The 21,643-nt window shown below is 39.0% G+C and overlaps 1 protein-coding gene across 5 annotated transcripts in view; it reads right to left on the reverse strand.

The window, feature by feature from the left end:
• Window positions 1–17,200, reverse strand: part of LOC124544911 (testin) — a 100,625-nt gene extending 83,425 nt beyond the window's left edge. For 4 of the 5 annotated variants that reach the window (XM_047123648.1, XM_047123649.1, XM_047123647.1 and 1 more), the window contains exons 1-4: window positions 17,094–17,200; window positions 16,829–17,001; window positions 16,626–16,714; window positions 4,906–5,024 (exon numbers count right to left, since the gene is read on the reverse strand). In XM_047123648.1, the coding sequence (XP_046979604.1) occupies window positions 4,906–5,024; window positions 16,626–16,714; window positions 16,829–16,891 (271 nt within the window). In that variant the 5' untranslated portion in view covers window positions 16,892–17,001; window positions 17,094–17,200. Of the gene's footprint in view, window positions 1–4,905; window positions 5,025–16,625; window positions 16,715–16,828; window positions 17,002–17,089 lie in introns of all 5 variants that reach the window. The other variant, XM_047123646.1, reaches the window with a different exon arrangement.
• Between the last annotated feature and the right edge of the window lie 4,443 nt (window positions 17,201–21,643).

A 21,643-nucleotide genomic window follows, 5' to 3' on the forward strand; every position in this document is an offset into this window, starting at 1 on the left:
CCAGGCCTCACCGACATTGATATCTCTCCTCAGTGCAGCACTCCATGAATAATGGGCTGCCATCCACCAAGAAACCTGCGAGAGTGGAAGCTGTCATCAAGGCTAAGGGTGGGCCTACACCATGTTGAATTCCTGCATTACCGATGGAGGGCACCACGAACTTGTAAGTCATTTTAGCCAGTTGTCTGGATACTCTTGATCACATTGTGTATACATCAAAGCAGCAATAATGGAAATAAAAGAAAGGTTCAAGAGTGGGATTGAAATTTAGGGTGAAAGGATATTAATGGTAGCATTCACTGATGACACTGCTATCCTCAGTGAAAGTTAAGAATAGTTACGTGACCTGTTGAACAGAATGAACAGTCTACTGAGTAGAGAGTATGGATTCAGAGTACACAGAAGAAAGCTGCAAGTAATGAGCAGTAGCAGAAATGAGAACAACAAGAGACTTAACATAAAATCTCAGGACTGTGATGTAAATGAGTTCAGGAATCCTGATACTTCGGAATAAAACAACACATGGCGGATGAAGCGAGGAAGACATGAAAAGCAGATTAGCATACGCAAAACAGGCATTCTTGGCAAAGAGAAATCTGCTAGTTACAAACATGAGCCTCAATCTGAAGAAAACATTTCTAAGAATGTATGTCAGAGCACACCATTGTGTGGGAACACCCCAAACGAAAATAACCAAAGCATTTGAGTTGTGGTGCTACAGAAGAATGTTCAAAATGCTGAGACACAAAATGAGGTTGTCTGTAGAATTGGTAAAGAATGGAATATGTGTAAAACACTGATAAGAATAAGGGACTGGATGATATGGCATGTGTTAAAACAGCAAGGACTTACTCCCATGGCACTAGGAGGAGTTGCACAGGGGTAAAAAGTGTAGGGAATGCCAGAGACGGGAATAACAAATAATTTAGGATGTAGGATGTAAGTGCTACTCTGAGATGGAGAGATTTGGCACAAGAGAGAAATTTGTGGCAGGACACACTGAATCAGTCAAAAAACTGTACTGTGTATGCGAGGGTTTGCAGGATGTTATCTCTGATAAACTTTTTCTGCATATGTGACTATACATTGTTTTATAGATGAACATTTCAAATACTGTTGCATGTGGTCTTCATCACTGAAGTGTCTTATGATTTTACTACTTTACTATTCCTGAAAGATTAATTGCCATGATAACACAATGAAATCTCTATGTTTATTAACTGTGTGAGATGTCTCATTGGATATGTTAATTGTTTTCATCGATGTACATTAATGATCATACACTAACTTCAGACAGGTAACGTAAGACACAATATACATACAACATTTTGCTGTTGCAGTAATTGGTGTCACTAATCTCCAAGACACCCATTTTGTTGCTGACATTGCTCACCACAAGGATAAAAAGGAAGTTCATTAGCTAGGTGCAAAGTTGACTGTCATGCAATCATTTCAGTCATGTGTCAATAAGGTTTTGTTCGTGTGTCATTTTAGGGTGTTCATGTTGTGTTTAATTAAAATTGATAAACTGGAATACTCTTTCATACTAAAATTCTCTGTTTTGCATTACCAACTGAAATGCATCCAAAGTTGCTTAAGTTTTATAAAGAGTCTGCTCCTTTGTTTTCAATAGGTAAGAAATGTGTGACTCAATCCAGTTGTAGACATATTACCTTGAAGATGATCTCCCTGAAGGTTATCCCAAAATAGCAGTCACATATGAAAATACCGAAAAGTGCAAAATGTGCTATAGGGTGAACAGCGGAAAGGGAAAATAATGGCTAAGCCCCTTTACTGGATAAACTGAACAAGTAACTCATAAAAACATGAGCACTTTCGGTAAGAAAAAAGATAATTCATTTCACGAATCTGCAACTGTCATGCATAGAAATGATTAGCTGCACTAAAAACAGCTACTTCACTGATACTATTCTCTATAGCAACTGGCATATGTCACAACAGGGAGATGCTGCCCGAGTGGCCAAGGGCATCAAATGGTGAGTCGCTGAAAATCACTGATGACAAAAACTGTGCGCAAGCAACAAGACAACACGACAGTATGGTGGTAAGTTCGTATGGGACCAAACTGCTGAGGTCATCGGTCGCTAGGCTTCCACACTAATTAACCTAACGTATACTAAGAGGAGACACACACACACACACACACACACACACACACACACACACACACACACACACACACACACAGAGAGAGAGAGAGAGAGAGAGAGAGAGAGAGAGAGAGAGAGAGAGAGAGAGAGAGAGAGGCGCACGCGGCATGACGATATGACAAGTTCGGCGTATAAACCAAAATGATAACCAAGTCATAACTACATGAGGCCTATCTAAAACATATCCGACCTTTGACCAGAAAAAATATTTCCAATACCTGCCTTGTGCTTGCACATACTTTGCCCACCGATACTTCCACTGCCGGAAATACCTCTGGAAGTCTTCTTTTGGAATGGTGTTCAGCTCCGTCATCATGTTCTGCATTCTCTCTTCTCTACTCTCAAAATGGGATCCTTTCAGTGGCGTCTTCAATTTTGGAAACAACCAGAAGTCGCAAGGAGCCACGTCTGGAGAGTAGGAAGGTTGAAAAATGGCTGTATTCCATGTTCGGCCAAGAAATTTTGGATAAAGTGGAATGAATGTGCGGGGATGTTGTCGTGATGCAGTTGCCAGTTTTTCGCCATTCACATGTCTGGTCTTTTGCACCGAACTGCATCACAGAGTCACCGGAGAACATGTTGATAGTACTCCTTTGTCACTGTTTGTCCTCCTGGTGCGTATTCGTGATGCAGAATTCCAGGGACATCAAAGAAGACAGTCAGCATCACCACGATTTTGCTTCACACCTGCCGCACTTTCTTCAGCTTTGGAGACTCGGGATGCTGCCATTGCGATGACTATCTTTTTGTTTCTGGGTCATACCCGTACACCCATGACTCATCTCCACTTATCACGGTGTTCAGAAATCCAGGATCAGTGTTGGTGGTGTACACATGGTCCTGTGCAATGTCCACTTTTTGTTCCAGCGACAATTACTTGGGCACAAATTTTGCAGCCACTTGGTGCATGTTCAAATCATCACGCGAAATTGCATGTGCAGAATCTTTACTCACTCCAACCTCTTGGGCAATCTCTCGCACAGTCAAACGACAATCTGCCATCACCATTTGCATCCTCTCAATAACTGCTGCACTCCGAGCAATTTGGGGCCCAAAACGCTGGTCATTCTCCACTGATGTGTGGCCACTTTTGAATCAATTGAACCACTCCTTAATTTGTGTTACACCCATCTCATCTTCTCCAAACACCTCCTGAACGTTAAAAATTGTTTCACTTTGAGAATCACCAAGATTTTGACAAAATTTGATGCAGTATCTCTGCTCAATACTTTCAGTCATCTTGAGAGAATCGGTAATCCAACGAACACATTGTGTAGCATCTCACTCAACAACCGACAGGCAGCGACAGACGTGCTGGAAGGCGGGGACAAAATTCACGCATGCGCATGAAGGTCTCTTCCTCTACTGCGTACAGTGGGGCCGTGCTATCATCTCTATTTTGCACAGGAAAATCAAAGGTCGGATACTTTTTAGACAGACCTCGTATGTGAAGCCAAGCAACACTGCATACAAGGAACAATACGTAAGTGCAATTGGAACACGACTGAGGTCTGGATCGTGGTGTGGCAAGCTTTACAGCATGGCCACATGTACCAACAGTTTGGCACATGGGACATGGCCCACACCTAGCGTTGATGCAATGACAGCAGTGTCCGCAAATATCAGGAACATCGCCTAGCGTCTATCATCTAGGTCCACGTGTTCTGGCGGGCTTTCAAACTCATTGGGACAGGATACCAGATTTTTTGTACAAACTAGGAAAAATCTGAGAATAATTCTTGTTTGAAATAAAAAGATGATGATCAAAGCTAATTTCCATTTTGCAGATCTTGAGATACCACATTTTTGGGAAATTGGGAGAAGCTGAAATTACAGTTGACAACTTGCATTGCCGCAAGAGACATACTTGAAAAATAAATTACATTTGAGCATGATTAAAAGATATTTTATTTAATGGTTACTAACTATTCAATTGACCCTCGAACTGTCAGATGTCCAAGAATCAAAATATACTTAAGTGTGGTGTATCCACATGAACAATCATTTTCAGATTCTATGTGATCTCGCCTGGCATGCAGCAATTCATTTTCTTAAAATTAATCAACTCCAATAGTGGTAATGTTGAACTGGAGTGTTTCTAATTTAGAACCATATGGCACAAATCACTCTCACAGATTCTCTGGTTAACCACTTAACAATAAGAACTTAAAATCTAGAATTTATTCGAGCAACTTACAAATAAACCTTACTTACATGTGTTCAGTACTAATAGTTTAGTGTTAGACCGCTAGAGAGTACCCATTCCAGCACCTGTAACCTCCCAGTTGGTGTTTACTGTAACGTCTCGAAACGACATTCAAAACTTCGTGCACCCCAGATAGAGATATAACAATGAGAGTTTGATATTGTACGATGGCAGACTTGGCCATGTGCCTTTCGAACCACTGAGAAGGGCAAGATTTGGAATCAAAACGTTCATGCTACATAAGGCTAGAAGTATGTCCAAATGTAATTTCATTCACTAATGAATGTTTTCATTAATAAAAAAAAGTTATTCTTTGGAACTTACTTAGCAAACAATTAGACATGTTAAGGAGTCAACATATAAGCCCTAAAACTTAACATCCATGACTGATTTCATTTCCAACTCTTAATGCTATTAAAACATTGTGAAGAAAATGATAATGAAAGTGAAAACATAATCTCATTAACAGAGAAGTGATTCCTGAATGGTTCCCAGATGTCTAACCACATGAAATCAAAGTAAACTTACAAGCACCACGTTTTCTCTTCTTACTAGCAGGTCCAAGTAGTATTTCAAATTGTTCATATCCTTCATCATCCTTCACATCATGTTCTTCCTTTTTGCACTTGCAATTACGACATAATTTCCTATGTGGCACAGAAAATACAGTATTATAAAATAATAAATGGTAGGTCAACAATACGGAAATTCCTGAATGGAACAGTAGATAAAATAAAGGAAAGGCAACCACTCACCTTTAGCATACTGATGTACAGTGCATACACTACATAACAAATGGCTCTGAGCACTATGGGACTTAACATCTATGGTCATCAGTCCCCTAGAACTTACAACTACTTAAACCTAACTAACCTAAGGACATCACACAACACCCAGCCATCCACTACATAACAGAATACAGTACTAACAACGACTAACTTTTGAGTTCTGGCTTTCCTTCTGGCAGACAGTATACACATATTCACACACACAGATACCCAAATGCACACCAGTGGTACAGTGTGAATGGGCATCTGTGTGGTCTTGCTTTTCCTTTATTTTACATAATGGTATACCATGCACTTTTAGTAAAGATTCAAATAATTTAATAACATCACAAATTAAATTATAGATGCCAACAATAACTTTCATGCAGAAAAAAAATGAACAAAACTTTTTAAAAACTCAGCATGTACCAGGTTATTCAAATATTAATATCACAAAATAATTTTATTTTGAAAACAAACAAGAAAGCCAGGCAAGAGGGCTTTTACTACATTGAAAGACAATCTAGAAACTGTGGATAGATGCAAGTTGATTAAAAACACGAGATTTCAAAATCTCACATTTACTCTTCAAAAGCTTCATTATTTATAAGGCTGATGTTTCACTTTTAACTACTACACAGACAAGATTGAGCCTGAATCTGGATTCTTAAAATTTCTTCTGGCACTGTAAGAAAAACGGGACAAATGGATGACATTAAAATACAGTAAGTGCCCAATCCTACAATATAATAATAATACTTGAAGACAAATATCTATGCTTACCATACATAGCAAAGATCAAAAGGACCAACACCATTTGTGAGAGAGAAAAGAAAGGTGCTCAGGGATGGAAACAGGTAAATCTGAATGGTATCTTATTGAGAGTTGACATATTTAGAACCGTTACTATAGTGCAATTATAAGGTTTATAATTTACATGGTAATGAGCCATCCACAATAAACTTTTCAAGTTATGATTCACTGCTGTTTAAGTTATAAAGTTTATAATGTACATGCGAGTTCTGTAGGCCACAAAACAAAGTACGACAAATGATGTACAATTGGTTTACTTACTATATTAACAGATGTGCACCAAGTATCAGCATAATCTCTCACAATAACACGTTTATCGCAGAAAAAAATGTATTTCCAGATCCATGTACATTGGACTTATCTCAGAAAGTATGCCTTTCCAGACCCATGTTTAGTGGACTTATTTTTCTTGTTTCAATGAGTACTGCCACCTCTGAAAGTATTTGACACTTTATTTTTGAGCACCCTGTATTCCTTACGTGAGGGGTCCATCACAGTTTCACATCCTGGGTTACCCCAAGATACTTCACTACCGCCTCTGCAGGGAGAGATTCACTGAGAAGCTCAAGATTCCAGTACATGTCCTGGACATGTTTCCTTATGAATGGTAATGCAACTGTTTTCTTGCAGCTGACCCTTAGATCCTAGTTAAGACACCAGTTTTTCACAATGTTCAATGTCCATCGAGCCATTGTTCTCATAGTACTAATAAATTTGCTACATATTATGATGATTAAATCATCTTCGTATCCTTAGCAAAAGTAGCCTCTCATGTTTAGCTATCCAGGGAGTTCATTCACCACTAAGATTCCTCAGCAGTTCAGCCTAAAACCCTCCTTGTGGACATCCTCTAGTGGTGTTCATTATATTTTTCATTCATTGTGGTGGCATCTACATCTACATCTACATGACTACTCTGCAATTCACATTTAAGTGCTTGGCAGAGGGTTCATTGAACCACAATCATACTATATCTCTACCATTCCACTTCCGAACAGCGCGCGGGAAAAACGAACACCTAAACCTTTCTGTTCGAGCTCTGATTTCTCTTATTTTATTTTGATGATCACTCCTACCTATGTAGGTTGGGCTCAACAAAATATTTTCGCATTCGGAAGAGAAAGTTGGTGACCAAAATTTCGTAAATAGATCTCGCCGCGACGAAAAACGTCTTTGCTTTAACGACTTCCATCTCAATTCGCGTATCATATCTGCCACACTCTCTCCCCTATTACGTGATAATACAAAACGAGCTGCCCTTTTTTGCACCCTTTCGATGTCCTCCGTCAATCCCACCTGGTAAGGATCCCACACCGCGCAGCAATATTCTAACAGAGGATGAACGAGTGTAGTGTAAGCTGTCTCTTTAGTGGACGTGTTGCATCTTCTAAGTGTCCTGCCAATGAAACGCAACCTTTGGCTCGCCTTCCCCACAATATTATCTATGTGGTCTTTGCAACTGAAGTTGTTCGTAATTTTTACACCCAGGTACTTAGTTGAATTGACAGGCTTGAGAATTGTATTATTTATCGAGTAATCGAATTCCAACAGATTTCTTTTGGAACTCATGTGGATCACCTCACACTTTTCGTTATTTAGCATCAACTTCCACCTGTCACACCATACAGCAATCTTTTCAAAATTGCTTTGCAACTGATACTGGTCTTCGGTTGACCTTACTAGACGGTAAATTACAGCATCATCTGCAAACAACCTAAGAGAACTGCTCAGATTGTCACCCAGGTCATTTATATAGATCAGGAACAGCAGAGGTCCCAGGACGCTTCCCTGGGGAACACCTGATATCACTTCAGTTTTACTCGATGATTTGCCGTGTATTACTACGAACTGCGACCTTCCTGACAAGAAATCACGAATCCAGTCGCACAATTGAGACGATACCCCATAGGTCCGCAGCTTGATTAGAAGTCGCTTGTGAGGAACTGTGTCAAAAGCTTTCCAGAAATCTAGAAATACGGAATCAACTTGAGATCCCCTGTCGATAGCGACCATTACTTCGTGCGAATAAAGAGCTAGCCCCGTTGCACAAGAACGATGTTTTCTGAAACCATGCTGATTACGTATCAATAGATCGTTCCCTTCGAGGTGATTCACAATGTTTGAATACAGTATATGCTCCAAAACCCTACTGCAAACCGACGTCAATGATATAGGTCTGTAGTTCGATGGATTACTCCTACTACCCTTCTTAAACACTGGTGCGACCTGCGCAATTTTCCAATCTGTAGGTACAGATCTACCGGTGAGCGAGCGGTTGTATATGATTGCTAAGTAGGGAGCTATTGTATCAGCGTAATTTGAAAGGAACCTAATCGGTACACAATCTGGACCTGAAGACTTGCCCGTATCAAGCGATTTGAGTTGCTTCGCAACCCCTAAGGTATCTACTTCTAAGAAACTCATGGTGGCAGCTGTTCGTGTTTCAAATTCTGGAATATTCCATTCATCTTCCCTGGTGAAGGAATTTCGGAAAACTGCATTTTCTCCAAAAATTATTTCGAGCAGTTAGTCCACGAACCCACGCGAATTGTAAATGGTTGCGAAAACACGCTTGACCTCTTAGCCACAAACAATCCAGAGCTGACAGAGAGCATCATGACTGATACAGGGATTAGTGATCACAAGATCGCTGTAGCTAGGCTCAATGCCGTTTCTTCCAAATCCACCGGAAACAAACGCAAAATAATTTTATTTAAAAAAGCGGATAAAGTGTCACTAGAAGCCTTCCTAAGACACAATCTCCATTCCTTCTGAACTGACTATGCAAATGTAGACAAGATGTGGCACAAATTCAATGATATAGCAGCAACAGCAATTGAGAGATTCATACCTCATAAATTGGTAAGAGATGGAACTGATTCCCCATGGTACACAAAACAGTTCCGAATGCTGTTGCAGAGGCAACGGAGAAAGCATGCGAAGTTCAGAAGAATACGAAATCCCGAAGATTCGCTAAAATTTACAGACGCGCGAAATTTGGCAGGGACTTCAATGCGAGATGCCTTTAATAGGTTCCACAACGAAACATTGTCTCGAAATTTCGTAGAAAATCCGAAGAAATTCTGGTCGTATGTAAAGTACACAAGCGGCAAGATGCAGTCAATACCTTCGCTGCGCAGTGCCGATGGTACTGTTACCGACGACTGTCGGTCGTTGCATGTGATGTGCTATCACCGGCGCTACTACTACAAGGCAATCTATGAGATGGAAATGCTTTGCTGTTGAGCACTCATTTTTGTGATACATTTAACACTTCCAAATGCAAGTCTTTAACACAATTAGTTTGTTTGAAATGAGGACAGCATATTCTAACATTTGCAACATTCACAGCGTTTTTTCTACATCATTTCAACAGCCAAATCTTTTGCGGATCTGCATCATGATGGAAAACATGAAGCATTACTTCGGACCCTTTCGTATTGCGATTGTGAGAATTACAACCAACACTAGCACAACTGTGCATTGCTTGCCCATACTCAAAACACTTTCACTTGAAAAATACCACTATGCAAAGTAATTAAGTGAAAACAATAATGCAAATGAATCTGCTCTGTCTCCGGCATACAAAACAGTTACGAAGCGTTCCTCTCTGACATAATGCACACAATGGCAGAAAAGCATTAGCTTCTGTTCAGCACTTATTGCATCTCCCTGGATAAAATACGTCCTGACTCTTACTGACAACTGTATCATATTGAATGCCAATAATCAATTAGAGTGCCTCAAAATAATACAGCAACTGGTAAAGTCACTCCACATACGATCTTCAGTGCACCAGCCAGAAAATTACTCACCCCCAGGAAACATCATACTAATGGTGTATATAAGCACCTCTAACCAAGATAAAGGACTCAGTTTGACAAGGAAGATTGTCCACAAGTTTCTTCAGGCATGCCTTATTGTGCTGACGCCATTCCTGTAGAGCTACCAAATTGCAGAGAGAGTGATTGCCATGTTTCATCTGCTGTTCCCAAATAACAGCAGCCATTTTCTATGGAATTAATATCATGATTGTTAAAGTGATAAAAGATGCCAGAGTATTTGTAACACCAGAAACATATGCCTGCAACTCTGTTATGCTGTTATACTGAAAGACAGGTGTGTGCAAATCATACTCTTCAAGAAGAAGGTGTAAAGGAAAGGGCAATACTTGGTCACCAAGAATATCTAAGTAAATATCATGGTTCATGTTCACAATAACCTGGGGGTGTGGGCCCAAGTTATGGTACAAAAAATACCCTCAAAACATCATAGAACCATTTCCACAGATTACACACCTTGTTCGACCATTACTGCAATCAACCCTTGGACCATTTGAAAAGAGGCAAAATTGCTACTTGTTAAAACAACAACAAGCCTCCAATCCACATCTATTCTCTGCAAACCACTGTAAAGTAAATGTCAGAGGGTATACCCCATTGTACCAGTTATTATGGTTTCCTCCCATTCCATCCACTTGTGGAGCATGGGATGACTGGCTGTTTAAATGTCTGTTTGTACTGTAATTAATCTAATCTTCTCCTGATGATTCCTATGTGGGCAATATGAAGGGGATTGTTGTATATCCCTAGAGTCATCACTTAAAGCCAGTTCTTGAAACTGTGTCAGCATGCTTTCTTCGGACAGTTTATGTCGGTCTTCAAGAATATAACAGTTCAGTTCCTTCATCATCTATGTGACACTCTCCTACAGGTCAAACAAACTTGTGACCGTTTGTGCTGCCCTTCTCTGTATACATACAACATCCCCTGTTAGTCCTATTCGGTATGGGTCCCACAAACTTGAGCAATATTCTAAAATGGACTGCATGACTAATTTGTAAACAATCTCCTTGTAGACTGATGGCACTTCTCATGTATTCTACCAACAAACTGAAATCTACCACTTGCTTTACCCACAACGGTGCCTATGTGATCATTCCATTCCATATCCCTACAAAGTATTACACCCAGGAATTTGTATGAGTTGGCCAATTCTAACTGTGACTCACTGACATTAGATTCTTAGCACACTATGTTTTTTTTTTTCTCCATTTTGTGAATTGCACAACTTTACATTTCTGGACATTTAAAGCAAGTTGTCAATGTTTGCACCACATCGAAATCTTAACTTCTGACTGAACATTTATGCAGTTTCTGTCACATAGTATTTCATAACAGATAGCTGCATAATCTGTAAAAGGTCTAATATTACTATTAATATTGTCCGCAAAGTCATTAATACACAACATGAACAGCAAGGGTCCTAACATACTTCCCTGGGGTACACTCAAAGTTACTTCTACATCTGTCAATGACTTGACATCCCAGATAACAAGCTGCCTCCCCCCTACCAAAAAAATCATCAATCCAGTCACATTTCATCTAATCAAAAATAAAGTTACACTGAACATAAAGAGAACAAATGCCATTTATTTCAGTTTGACAAGGGAAAATTATACTGTTACATTAAATGTAAATGAAATGGCAACAAACCCAAATTTTTTGAAAGATGATTGATTCTCAGTTGAAATGATGTGACCGTGCAATGATACTTTCAAACAGAATAGCATGTTGTGTCCTGCCATCAATATGTGACAGTCAGTGCTTTTTAGTTATCAGTAAACATTATTTATATGTGCTCTCAGTTCTCTGTTAAAGAATTCTTCTCTGAGGAAACAACTGCACAAAATATGTACACAGTTATCAGACTACAAAAAAGAGCCACAAGAATAATAACAAAAATTGGTAACCAAGCTCATCACAAAAATCTCTCCAAAATATGGTATATTTTAACTCCACCATGTGAATACATTTACCGATCTGTTACAACAAGATATAGACAGAAAGTTACCATAAAACAGCATTTTCTACTAAAGAATAAAATTACAAAATAATTTGTGCAAGGAGAGTAAAGAGATTAGTAAAATATATTTATTTAAAAAGCCAGTAAAAAGTACCTGTCAAGCAATACATCATATACAGTGAATTGTGATAACCAAAACATACTGCACTGTGAATCTTCTAAATTCCTGGGCATCCTAACTTATGCCAAGTTAAAATGATCTGGGCGTGGTGCCCCACGTGTAATTACCCCTGTTGGCGATGTGAATGTTATTAGAGCTGTTTATTTTGGCTTTTTTCACTCTATCGAGTCATAAGGTACAACTTTTTGGGGTAATTAATCTTTAACAACAAAAAAACACTTTATAGAAAAAAAGAGGGGAGTTTGAGTCATGAGTGGTATGCATCCAAAATATTCTTGCAGAAACCTTTTTTGTAAGCTCCAAAAATTAACCACCATATTTCTATTTTCTTAGACGATTTTTGCCTCTAAAAACCATTCTCTTTTTACGTCTAATTGTACATACCATGACCACAATAAAAGGTCTAAAGACGATTTACACATGGATCTAAAACAGCTAAGTCTTGCACAAAAAGGTGTTCACTAATCTGCCACAAAAGCTTTCAATTCTCTTCCATCAGACATTAAAATTCGTCATTAATGTCCCAGCTTCATTTATATCTAAATTAATAAAATACCCAGTGGATAAGTCATTCTTCTCTCTTTATGAGTATATGAAGATTAATAAATGATTGTTTTTGTAAATTTCTACTGCCATTTGTATTTAAGTTTTGAAACTTTCAATTTCTTAAGAGTTAGTTCTAATTCATTTCCTAGTGTATGATGGTCAATGTACAAATATTCCATTTTTCCTGTAACTTAACTTACTCTCAGTAATTTATGTCATATTTACTTGAATCACATCTTAAGTTACTCTCATTAATTTGTGTCGTGTTCACTTTAACTATTCCTCATTTTTTTCTGCACTCAATCTCTCACATCTTATGGAGGGATTGTGTCTTGATTTTTTTTCAGGCAAGCAAACTGGATGTCTAAATACATAAAATGGAAACCAAACTCATGGTCCTGATGTTCCCAGTGATCCTGATGTTAGCTGATAGTATACACAACGATAAACTATGCAATAATATGTGAGCCGGGTTGGGTAGCTGCGTGGGCCTTGCCATGGTTTGCGTGGCTACCCCCGTCAGAGGTTCAAGCGCTCCCTCGAGCATGAGTGTGTGTGTGTGTTGTCCTTAACGTAAGTTAGTTTAAGTTAGATTAAGTAGTGTGTAAGCCTAAGGTCCAATAACCTCAGCAGTTTGGTCTCATGGTAACTTACCACAAATTTCCAAAAATAACATCTGAACATTATGTGCAATGGGAAATGAACTAATTATTAAATAACAGTATTTTCCACTTGGGATCATAACTAAATGAGTTTCCACACTTTTAAACAGACTGGCCTTGTACTTGAGAGGATGGAGAGACTAACCCCATCTGGCAGACCTGACTTAGATTTCCATGGTTTCTCTAAATAACTCCAGGCAAATGGGGGGGATGATTCCTACTATAAGGCCCACCATTGTCAAACTACACCTAAGTATGCACATGCCTGTAAATGTGAATTATGTTCTTATTTGTTTGTTCTTAACCCATAACATCATGACTTGCCCAATATACTTGAAAACGTGATACACAGACAATGTACCACAGCTTTTAAACTTGGTTTTCAAACCCTGCGAATTACAAAGCATACTTGTACTGATTAAACTTAATTACAGAATACATGTATATCAGTATTTGAATGCCCATTACGTATGTTGCTAGCATCGACAAAATTTTATGTCGCTCTGATACACATATAAATATGCATGAGAGTAGTCTAACACTTTAATATTTTTGTACTCAAGTAAAGTCATAAAAGTGACAAAATTATATTGCATTATACTGACAATGAAATGTTATTACTCAGTGAAAGAATTCATATGGGACAAACGGGAAATTTGAGCTGGATACAATGTGTCGCACATTCCAAGAAATATCATTATAGTGTTATCATTTATTATAGTGCTATTATTTATTAATGTAAACATCATTGTAACTGTTTTATAAATGTCTGACATTTCTCCTGTATGCAAACTGAATGGATTGCAATTGTATGTCATGAGATGAATAAAACACAAAACAATTCACTCTGAAGGAAATATGGATGCATGGACATCACAAATGGCATATGAAAGGAATCATGAAATACAAGCATTCTACATCTACACTTATTCTCTGTAGGCCATCATATGGTATCTAGTGGAGGGTACTTTATGTAAAACTATCACTGCCCACTTTTCCTATTCCAATCATGGATGGTCCAAAATGATCTTTTCATGAGATATAAGTAAGAGGAAGCAATAAATTGGTTAGCTTTTCTAGGAACGGTGCAAACAATCCAATAGAGCTGGTCCCACAGAATCTCTATTAGGTTTAAATCTGGGGTGTTTGTTGGCCAGTGGAGTAAGGTAAATTCATCCTAGTGCTCTTCGAACCGCTTGCGTACACTGCAAACTGTGTGACACTTTACATTGTCCTGCTGATAGATGCCATCGTGCCGAGGAAAAAACAAACAGCATGAAGGGGTGGATATGATCCTCAAGGATAGGTACATACTTGTGTCCATCCATTGTGTCTTGCTGAATGACAAGATCAAACAGGGATTGCCACAAAAACATTCACCGGACCATAAAGCTCACTCCTCCGGCCTGTAACCTTCTGACGATTGTTGCACATCCTTACACAGCCGTCCGTCCGATGGAGCATAAAACGTGATTTACCTGAAAAGGTCACCTGTTGCCACTCAGTGAATACCAGTTATGGTATTGGCATGAAAGTTCCAGCCTTCATTGCCAATGAACAGCAGTCAGCATGAATGCATGAACCAGGCGTCTGCTGTGGTGGCCGATACACAGCAACATTCGCTGAATGGCCATTGAGGAGACACTGGCGATAGCCCTTTTATTAATCTGTACAGTCAGTTGCTCAAAAGTTACACATCGATTTGCCCGTACAAATCTCGGCAGACATTGTTTACCCATCACCTACAGCATATCGTGCATCACAGTTGCCTCAGCATCAGTTTTGGATAGTGCCATTTTGCCATATGCAGTATACCTTAACCATGAAGGCAAGCAAACAGTTCGCAAACTTAACCATTTTGCAAATGCTTCCACTCTTGGCCAAAAAGCCAATGATCATGCCCTTTTGGATGTCAGATAAATCACTCTGCTTCCACACTATGACGACAAATACATTATTTTCTGCATCCCCCCCCAACACGCTTTATATACCCTCCACTGCTACTGCTGCTACCTGTTTTTGATTAGTGTGCACTGACACTAAAGACAGGTGGTGGTCACATTAATGTGACCAGACTGTGTATATCAGTAAAGCATACAGTGATGCAGAACGCTTCTCTCACAGCATCTGCCACTGGAGTTGGATGAGCATCTCCATGACACTTTCGCGCTTATTAAATGAAGCTGTAACAAAATGTGCTGCTGGTTGCTAAATCTTCTGTTTCCTCTATCAATTCTATCTAGTATAAATCTCAGACTGACAACCTGTATTTAAATATTGATTCAACAAGGATTTTGTAAGCTACATCTTTGGTGGGTGGACGGATTTCCTGACAATTCTTCCAATGAAACTGCCTGTCATCCACTTTACTCATGATTAGTTTTATGCGGCCACTCTGCTTTAAATTGCTCAATATGTGTATTCCTACATATTCTACTACAGGTAAGACTGCTTTCCATGATTGTTCTGCAATCATATAATAACACAACAACAGATCTTCCTGACTATTTACGTGCAATATACTGCTTCTTTTATTTTGAGGGCCAGTTGCCAATCTCTGCATGAAGGATGATCCACTGCAGATCTTCCTGCACTTCACGACCATTTGCTAGCATTCCGGCATCTCTGTACGCAACAGCATCAACAACAAACAAACGTGGAACTTCTAACGTTGCCCAATAGGTGATTTATCTCTAATGGAATAATTAATAGTCCTACAACACTCCCTTGGGCAACATCTAAAATTACTTTTATATCTGAAGACCTCTCTCTGTTCAGAATGATATGCTGTTCTATTTGCTAGAAACACTAGAGTCCAATCACATGGCGGGCATCATATTTCATACAGTCTTACTTTGTTCATTAGGCTGTAGTGCGGATCTGTATTGAATGCCTTCCAGAAGTAAAGGAACATGGCAGCAACCAACTCACAGGTATCTGTTGCTGTCTTGGTCTCCTGGATGAAGAGAGTAAGCTGCGTTTCACACAGTCATTATGTTGGAATCCATTTTTCTAGGGAGGAGATTTTTGGTCTCCAGAAGGTTCATAATATGTGAACATAAAATATATTCTATCAAAGGAAATACTAAAACAATTCGAAAAATAAAGTTTAATTTAATGCTGGAATGTGTTCATTGTGTAACTAATACCCAAAGAACATTTCTATTTCCCTTAACAGTATAATAAATTGAGAAATCTTTCGCTGGTCAAACTTTTGTAGGACATGTTGTGACCCGTTAAGTTAAGCAATAGTTACTGGTAAACACCTAATATCTTCGAACATGTCGTTACTACCGGTAAAGGAAATATGTGTATATTTTCCGTTAAATAACTAGCTTATTTTCGCAAAGAGTTGGCAGTTGAGCAGTATATTTAGAGCTTTATCATCTTCCATACGATTAGCGTGAAATTGATGAAGTCCAAACAAGTAAAAAAATAAATAAAAGGGAGAATAGAAAACAAGAAAACTGTTACCTCCAGAAATGTAAATCAAGCCCTGGACAAGAATCTCCGCAGCTAAGACATGGAGCACCGGCGCCGATTTCATGAGCCAACCGATTATGCTGGAAGACATGTTTACATTAATTTACAATTTTTTCGCAACGAACCATCCGCAGAGAACAGGTAAAATGAAACTAGTTTTCGAAGTGATATTTCTGAAAAGCACTTCTACTTACCCTCTTCTTCTTGTTTTCCAGCAACACCAACCACTCTGGCGTCTTTTCTGAAGTTTCAGACATTTTTAAACGACAAACCTCATTACGTTGTTATGCCACACCCGTTTACCTGTCGCTTTTATCGGTTATCGTTCACACTGAATGAGTCACACCTATGACTCAGTCGAACTCATCTGTCAATAATAATAGAGATTATTATATCGATCAATGCTCTCTGTAGAACTACAAAAATTTCCCAAACGGATTCTGTAGAGCTCTCACCTACCTACCACCTGTGGTCAAACTGTCTGTAGTACTCCAGATGTCAACAAACACAAGCTGTAGCTGTCAACATTACTCACAGATACAATACACTCAACCCATTGCTTACACGGAAGGGAGCATATACCGAGAATGGGAAGACAAATTAGTACATCCCGATTTTCAAATGACACCGAGACATATTTACACAATAATTGTGCTACATTATTTTAGAATAATTTATTACAAGAATTGTGAATTTATTTAAAAATTTAGATTCTTCTGCAGCGTTAAAATACAATTGAATACTGTTTACTAATCCGTGAATTGATGCTGCTAACGAGCATTATTTTTTCACTACCACAATACTACAAGAAAAACTTTCAAGACATACTATGAATTGCGCCCAGAGTTCAGAATGAAATTTTATACTCTGGTGCAAAAGTTACTGGTAGGCTTCAGACAGAGGACTGAAAATATCGACTTATAAGAAAATTGAACTATAGTTCATTGCCCGTGTATGTTAGTTCTGAGAATATACTCCATTTCAAACATGTCTAAAACCGTAAAAATAGGATCTGTAGCTTGTCAGAATTGAGGTCCAGTAGTTTACCTGCCTTCATGAAATCATCATTCAGGACAGCATAAACCGCTCACTTCCAATAGGCATGATTTCACTTACTGCTTGTTTGGAAATTACAGTTGCAAATTCTAGATCCTTGTAACTCCTATTGCCAGTGACCTTGACGTAATCATCAGTTGCTCATGTGGAAATATTTCTCTAATCATCCGATTTTTTTTTCCGTATTATACCTGAAGTTGGGGAAATGCTAAGGCTCGATCTAGATATAGTGGAGGGGTAGTGAAGTGAAATGGAGACAATACAAGGATTTCTAGTCAGATGAGTGGAGGATAATGTCAACAGCAGTAGAAAATAGTATAATGGACTTAGGACTAATTATGAATATGAAAGTAGGGCAGAGAGTAAGTTACTGTGAATAGCTCAGTGACAGGGCTGTTCTCATCAGAATCGACAGCAAACCATCACCAATAATAATAGTTCAGGTATACATGCCGACCTCGCAAGGACAGACAAGGTAAGGAATGAAGATGTTCCCCGGAGAATTGGCAGGAAAGAAATATATGAAAAAACATTGACAAGAAGAAGGGAGATGATGGCAGCACATCTGTTCAGAAATCACTGAAAAACTTCCATTGTACTAGAGAGAACATTAGAGAATAAAAACCATAGAGGAAAACAGAGACTGGAATGCACCCAGCAAATAATTGACGATGCGGAATGCAAGTGCTGCTCTGATATGAAAAGGTTGGCACAGGAGAGGAATTCATGACAGACCGCATCACACCAGTCAGAAGACTGACGACTCGAATAATTAAATAAATAAAAAAGGAGTTATGAGCGATAGAAGATAATTATATGCCTCTAACTCCATCCTGTGCCCTACAACTCGTGAAGTAAATCTATGTGATAAAACTGCCTTTGCTTAAGCAGCCACTATGTAGATCATTTTGATCTGTCTGTTTATTCCTGACATTTTGTTTGCTTTTGTTTGTTGGAACACAAGTTGCAAATACAGACCGTAATAGAATTTCCAGCAGAAATAAAAAAAACCGTTGAGGTTACTGCACAAGAGTGATAATCGCTTGCCACTGAAATTTCTTTCCTACACCAACACATAGCGGGCGAGAAGCAGCATGGAACTTGTGTCATGTCAGCATGCCATATTTGCATAGAGTAAATATCTCTGGAGTGAGCATTGCGTTCTGCGCATGTTGTCAACATTAAACCAGGATTGTCACATGTTTCCGGGACTTCGCTGTGCGTGTGTGCTTTCCTCAGAGTTTGAAGTTTATAATATCAAGAGTTTTTCTTGTGTTTTCACCGTTCGTTGGTAGTGTAATAGCGATGGTGAATTACTGTTGTTGCTACGGATGCAAAGAAAAATACAGGGCTATTACAAATGATTGAAGCGATTTCATAAATTCACTGTAGCTCCATTCATTGACATATGGTCACGACACACTACAGATACGTAGAAAAACTCATAAAGTTTTGTTCGGGTGAAGCCGCACTTCAGGTTTCTGCCGCCAGAGCGCTCGAGAGTGCAGTGAGACAAAATGGCGACAGGAGCCGAGAAAGCGTATGTCGTGCTTGAAATGCACTCACATCAGTCAGTCATAACAGTGCAACGACACTTCAGGACGAAGTTCAACAAAGATCCACCAACTGCTAACTCCATTCGGCGATGGTATGCGCAGTTTAAAGCTTCTGGATGCCTCTGTAAGGGGAAATCAACGGGTCGGCCTGCAGTGAGCGAAGAAACGGTTGAACGCGTGCGGGCAAGTTTCACGCGTAGCCCGCGGAAGTCGACGAATAAAACAAGCAGGGAGCTAAACGTACCACAGCCGACGGTTTGGAAAATCTTACGGAAAAGGCTAAAGCAGAAGCCTTTCCGTTTACAATTGCTACAAGCCTTGACACCCGATGACAAAGTCAAACGCTTGAATTTTCGGCGCGGTTGCAACAGCTCATGGAAGAGGATGCGTTCAGTGCGAAACTTGTTTTCAGTGATGAAGCAACATTTTTTCTTAATGGTGAAGTGAACAGACACAATGTGCGAATCTGGGCGGTAGAGAATCCTCACGCATTCATGCAGCAAATTCGCAATTCACCAAAAGTTAACGTGTTTTGTGCAATCTCACGGTTTAAAGTTTACAGCCCCTTATTCTTCTGCAAAAAAAACGTTACAGGACACGTGTATCTGGACATGCTGGAAAATTGGCTCATGCCACAACTGGAGACCGACAGCGCCGACTTCATCTTTCAACAGGATGGTGCTCCAACACACTTCCATCATGATGTCCGGCATTTCTCAAACAGGAGATTGGAAAACCGATGGATCGGTCCGAGTGGGGATCATGATCAGCAATTCATGTCATGGCCTCCACGCTCTCCCGACTTAACCCCATGCGATTTCTTTCTGTGGGGTTATGTGAAAGATTCAGTGTTTAAACCTCCTCTACCAAGAAACGTGCCAGAACTGCGAGCTCGCATCAACGATGCTTTCGAACTCATTGATGGGGACATGCTGCGCCGAGTGTGGGAGGAACTTGATTATCGGCTTGATGTCTGCCGAATCACTAAAGGGGCACATATCGAACATTTGTGAATGCCTAAAAAAACTTTTTGAGTTTTTGTATGTGTGTGCAAAGCATTGTGAAAATATCTCAAATAATAAAGTTATTGTAGAGCTGTGAAATCGATTCAATCATTTGTAATAACCCTGTATATGAAAGGAGGGATAGTAACTTTTCATGGGTACTGTGTTTAAAAATTTCGAGACGCATTATAGTTAAGGCTTGATTCTGTAGACCTATTTTTCTACGATTTTATGACTATATAATAGATATTATGGCTAGTACAAAAGCTTACAAACAATCGCTTCCTCTCGCAAATTTGTTAGTGGAACAGGAAAGGGAATAGTTAGTTGTTTCAGCAAATACTAACCTCCATGCATTTATCAGTGATTTGTCGATTGTGTATATAGATTTGAAAGATGGGGGACAGATAAATTCAATAGAGTGGGAGTCTGTAATTGTCTTCGTATAATATATGTGTCTAAACCTTTTTATTTACTATAAAGTTACAGTAGGAGACCATGTTAAGTGTGTCTAGGACATGGAGAATGATTATGTGTGATTTATATTTTAGTTTCCCAAAGGATGAACAACGAGCAAAAATGTGGCTCCAGAAAATAAGGAGGAGTAATTTTGTCCCCACAAAATATTCCAAAGTATGTTCAAAACACTTTGAAGAGGAATGTTTAGAAAGGGAAAAATTTGGACGTGTGTGGCTGAAGGTAGATGCTATACCAACAATTTTCAATTTTCCACAGCACCTACTACCAATTTCTGCATTCAGCTTAAATACATTTCCTGCACAAATCAAATGAAAAACACAATAGTGTAGCTAATCAAAGTACACATTCATCTTCTTTGGTATATCTTGCCTTCAATTTATTTTCTTCACCATTTGATTAAGAAGCGTAAAATGTTAGTAAACATGTCCCCAAACTCTTTCATTTGTGTCACTTTCCACTTCCCTTAATGGTGTTATATGGGTTGACTGTTACTTGACCAAATGTATTTGCTGTATTACAGTACATTTATTCTCCGATAGCCTTTTTCCCCCCTTCTTACTCAGTCTACTATTTATTTAATTAACTGGGAGCAAGTACGCAAAATTCGTTAAATAAAAACTTCAGAGTGTCACCAGTAAGGAAAATTGTGCTTTAGGATGCAAAAACGATGAAAATAAATACGCAGAAATATCAGAAAAAATGGACGAATTAGCAGGGATATAATCGCTAATTCCGTTGGAATTTGACTTCATTCTGATCAATGGCGTTATTTCTACAGCGTTTTGAAAGTTTAACTTTAATTACAATCACTCTGTGTATTCAAATTATTACCGTTTCAGTTTGCAGAACCGCAAACGTGGCTTCACATTGTAGAATTAAGTCTGCAGAACTACATTATCATGAAAGACAATGA

The sequence above is a fragment of the Schistocerca americana genome, chromosome 8 (assembly GCF_021461395.2).
Source record: "Schistocerca americana isolate TAMUIC-IGC-003095 chromosome 8, iqSchAmer2.1, whole genome shotgun sequence".
Classification (NCBI taxonomy): domain Eukaryota; kingdom Metazoa; phylum Arthropoda; class Insecta; order Orthoptera; family Acrididae; genus Schistocerca; species Schistocerca americana.